The sequence below is a fragment of the Heterodontus francisci genome, chromosome 29, assembly GCF_036365525.1.
Source record: "Heterodontus francisci isolate sHetFra1 chromosome 29, sHetFra1.hap1, whole genome shotgun sequence".
Classification (NCBI taxonomy): Eukaryota; Metazoa; Chordata; class Chondrichthyes; order Heterodontiformes; family Heterodontidae; genus Heterodontus; species Heterodontus francisci.
The window spans coordinates 4,058,638-4,060,663 of NC_090399.1; the positions used below are offsets into that span (position 1 = coordinate 4,058,638).

Below are 2,026 nucleotides of genomic sequence, written 5' to 3' on the forward strand. Positions count from 1 at the left end.
TTACTGATCTTAAACACGGAGGGAACAGGATTGTTGCTGCTCTCAAACACAGTGGGCACAGGAATGTTGCTGATCTCAAACACGGTGGGAACAGGAATGTTACTGATCTCAAACACGGTGGGAACAGGATTGTTACTGATCACAATCACAGAGGGAATAGGATTGTTACTGATCCGAAACACAGTTTGAACAGGAATATTACTGGTCTCAAACACGGTGGGAAGAGGATTGTTACTGATCTCAAACATGGTGGGAGCAGGGTTGTTACTGATCTCAAGCACGGTGGGAACAGGATTGTTACTGAAATCAAGCACGGTGGGAACAGGATTGTTACTGTTCTCAAACATGGTGGGAACATGATTGTTACTGATCTCAAACATGGTGGGAACAGGATTGTTACTGATCTCAAACAAGGTGGGAATAGGATTGTTACAGTTTTCAAACATGGTGGGAACAGGATTGTTACTTGATCTCAAACATGGTGGGAATAGGATTGTTACTGATCTCAAACATGGTGTGAATAGGATTGTTACTGATCTCAAACACGGAGGGAACAGGATTGTTATTGTTCTCAAACACGGTGGGAACAGGAATGTTACTGATCTCAAACACGGTGGGAACAGGATTGTGACTGCTCTCAAACACGGTGGGAACAGGATTGTTACTGATCGCAAACACGGAGGGAATAGGATTGTTACTGATCTCAAACACGGAGGGAACAGGATTGTAACTGATCACAAACATGGTGGGAAGAGGATTGTTTCTGATCTCAAACACAGTGGGCACAGGAATGTTGCTGATCTTAACCACGGTGGGAAAAGGAATGTTACTGATCTCAAACACGGTGGGAACAGGATTGTTACTGCTCTCAAACACGGTGGGAACAGGATTGTTACTGATCGCAAACACGGAGGGAATAGGATTGTTATTGATCTGAAACACAGTGTGAACAGGAATATTACTGGTCTCAAACACGGCGGGAAGCGGATTGCTACTGATCTCAACCATGGTGGGAGCAGGGTTGTTACTGATCTCAAACACGGTGGGAACAGGATTGTTACTGAAATCAAGCACGTTGGGAACATGATTGTTACTGATCTCAAACATGGTGGGAATAGGATTCTTACTGATCTTAAACATGGTGGGAACAGGATTGTTACTGATCTGAAACACAGTGTGAACAGGAATGTTGCTGATTTCAAACACGGTGGGAACAGGATTGTTACTGCTCTCAAACACGGAGGGAATAGGATTGTTACTGATCTGAAACACAGTGTGAACAGGAATGTTGCTGATCTCAAACATGGTGGGAATAGGATTGTTTCTGATCTCAAACATGGTGGGAATAGGATAGTTACTGATCTCAAACACGGTGGGGACAGGATTATTACTGATCTCAAACACGGAGGGAACTGGATTGTTACTGATCTCAAACACGGTGGGAACAGGATTGTAACTGATCACAAACATGGTGGGAAGAGGATTGTTTCTGATCTCAAACATTGTGGGAGCAGGGTTGTTACTGATCTCAAGCACGGTGGGAACAGGATTGTTACTGAAATCATGCACAGTGGGAACAGGATTGTTACTGTTCTCAAACATGATGGGAACATGATTGTTACTGATCTCAAACATGGTGGGAACAGGATTGTTACTGATCTCAAACAAGGTGGGAATAGGATTATTACTGATCTCAAACATGGTGGGAACAGGGTTGTTACTGATCTCAAACATGGTGGGAATAGGATTGTTACTGATCTCAAACATGGTGTGAATAGGATTGTTACTGATCTCAAACACGGAGGGAACAGGATTGTTACTGTTCTTAAACACGGTGGGAACAGGAATGTTACTGATCTCAAACACGGTGGGAACAGGATTGTTACTGCTCTCAAACACGGTGGGAACAGGATTGTTACTGATTGCAAACACGGAGGGAATAGGATTGTTACTGATCTCAAACACGGTGGGGACAGCATTATTACTGATCTCAAACACGGAGGGAACAGGATTGTTACTGATCTCA

The 2,026-nt window shown here is 43.6% G+C and overlaps 1 protein-coding gene across 1 annotated transcript; it reads right to left on the reverse strand.

Moving 5' to 3' along the window:
• Positions 1-1,338, reverse strand: LOC137345644 (uncharacterized). Its single transcript, XM_068008883.1, has 2 exons — positions 600-1,338; positions 1-8 (listed from the first exon to the last, which is right to left on the reverse strand). Exons 1-2 carry the CDS (start codon positions 1,336-1,338, stop codon positions 1-3), a joined length of 747 nt encoding a protein of 248 aa, XP_067864984.1.
• Positions 1,339-2,026: the final 688 nt, after the last annotated feature.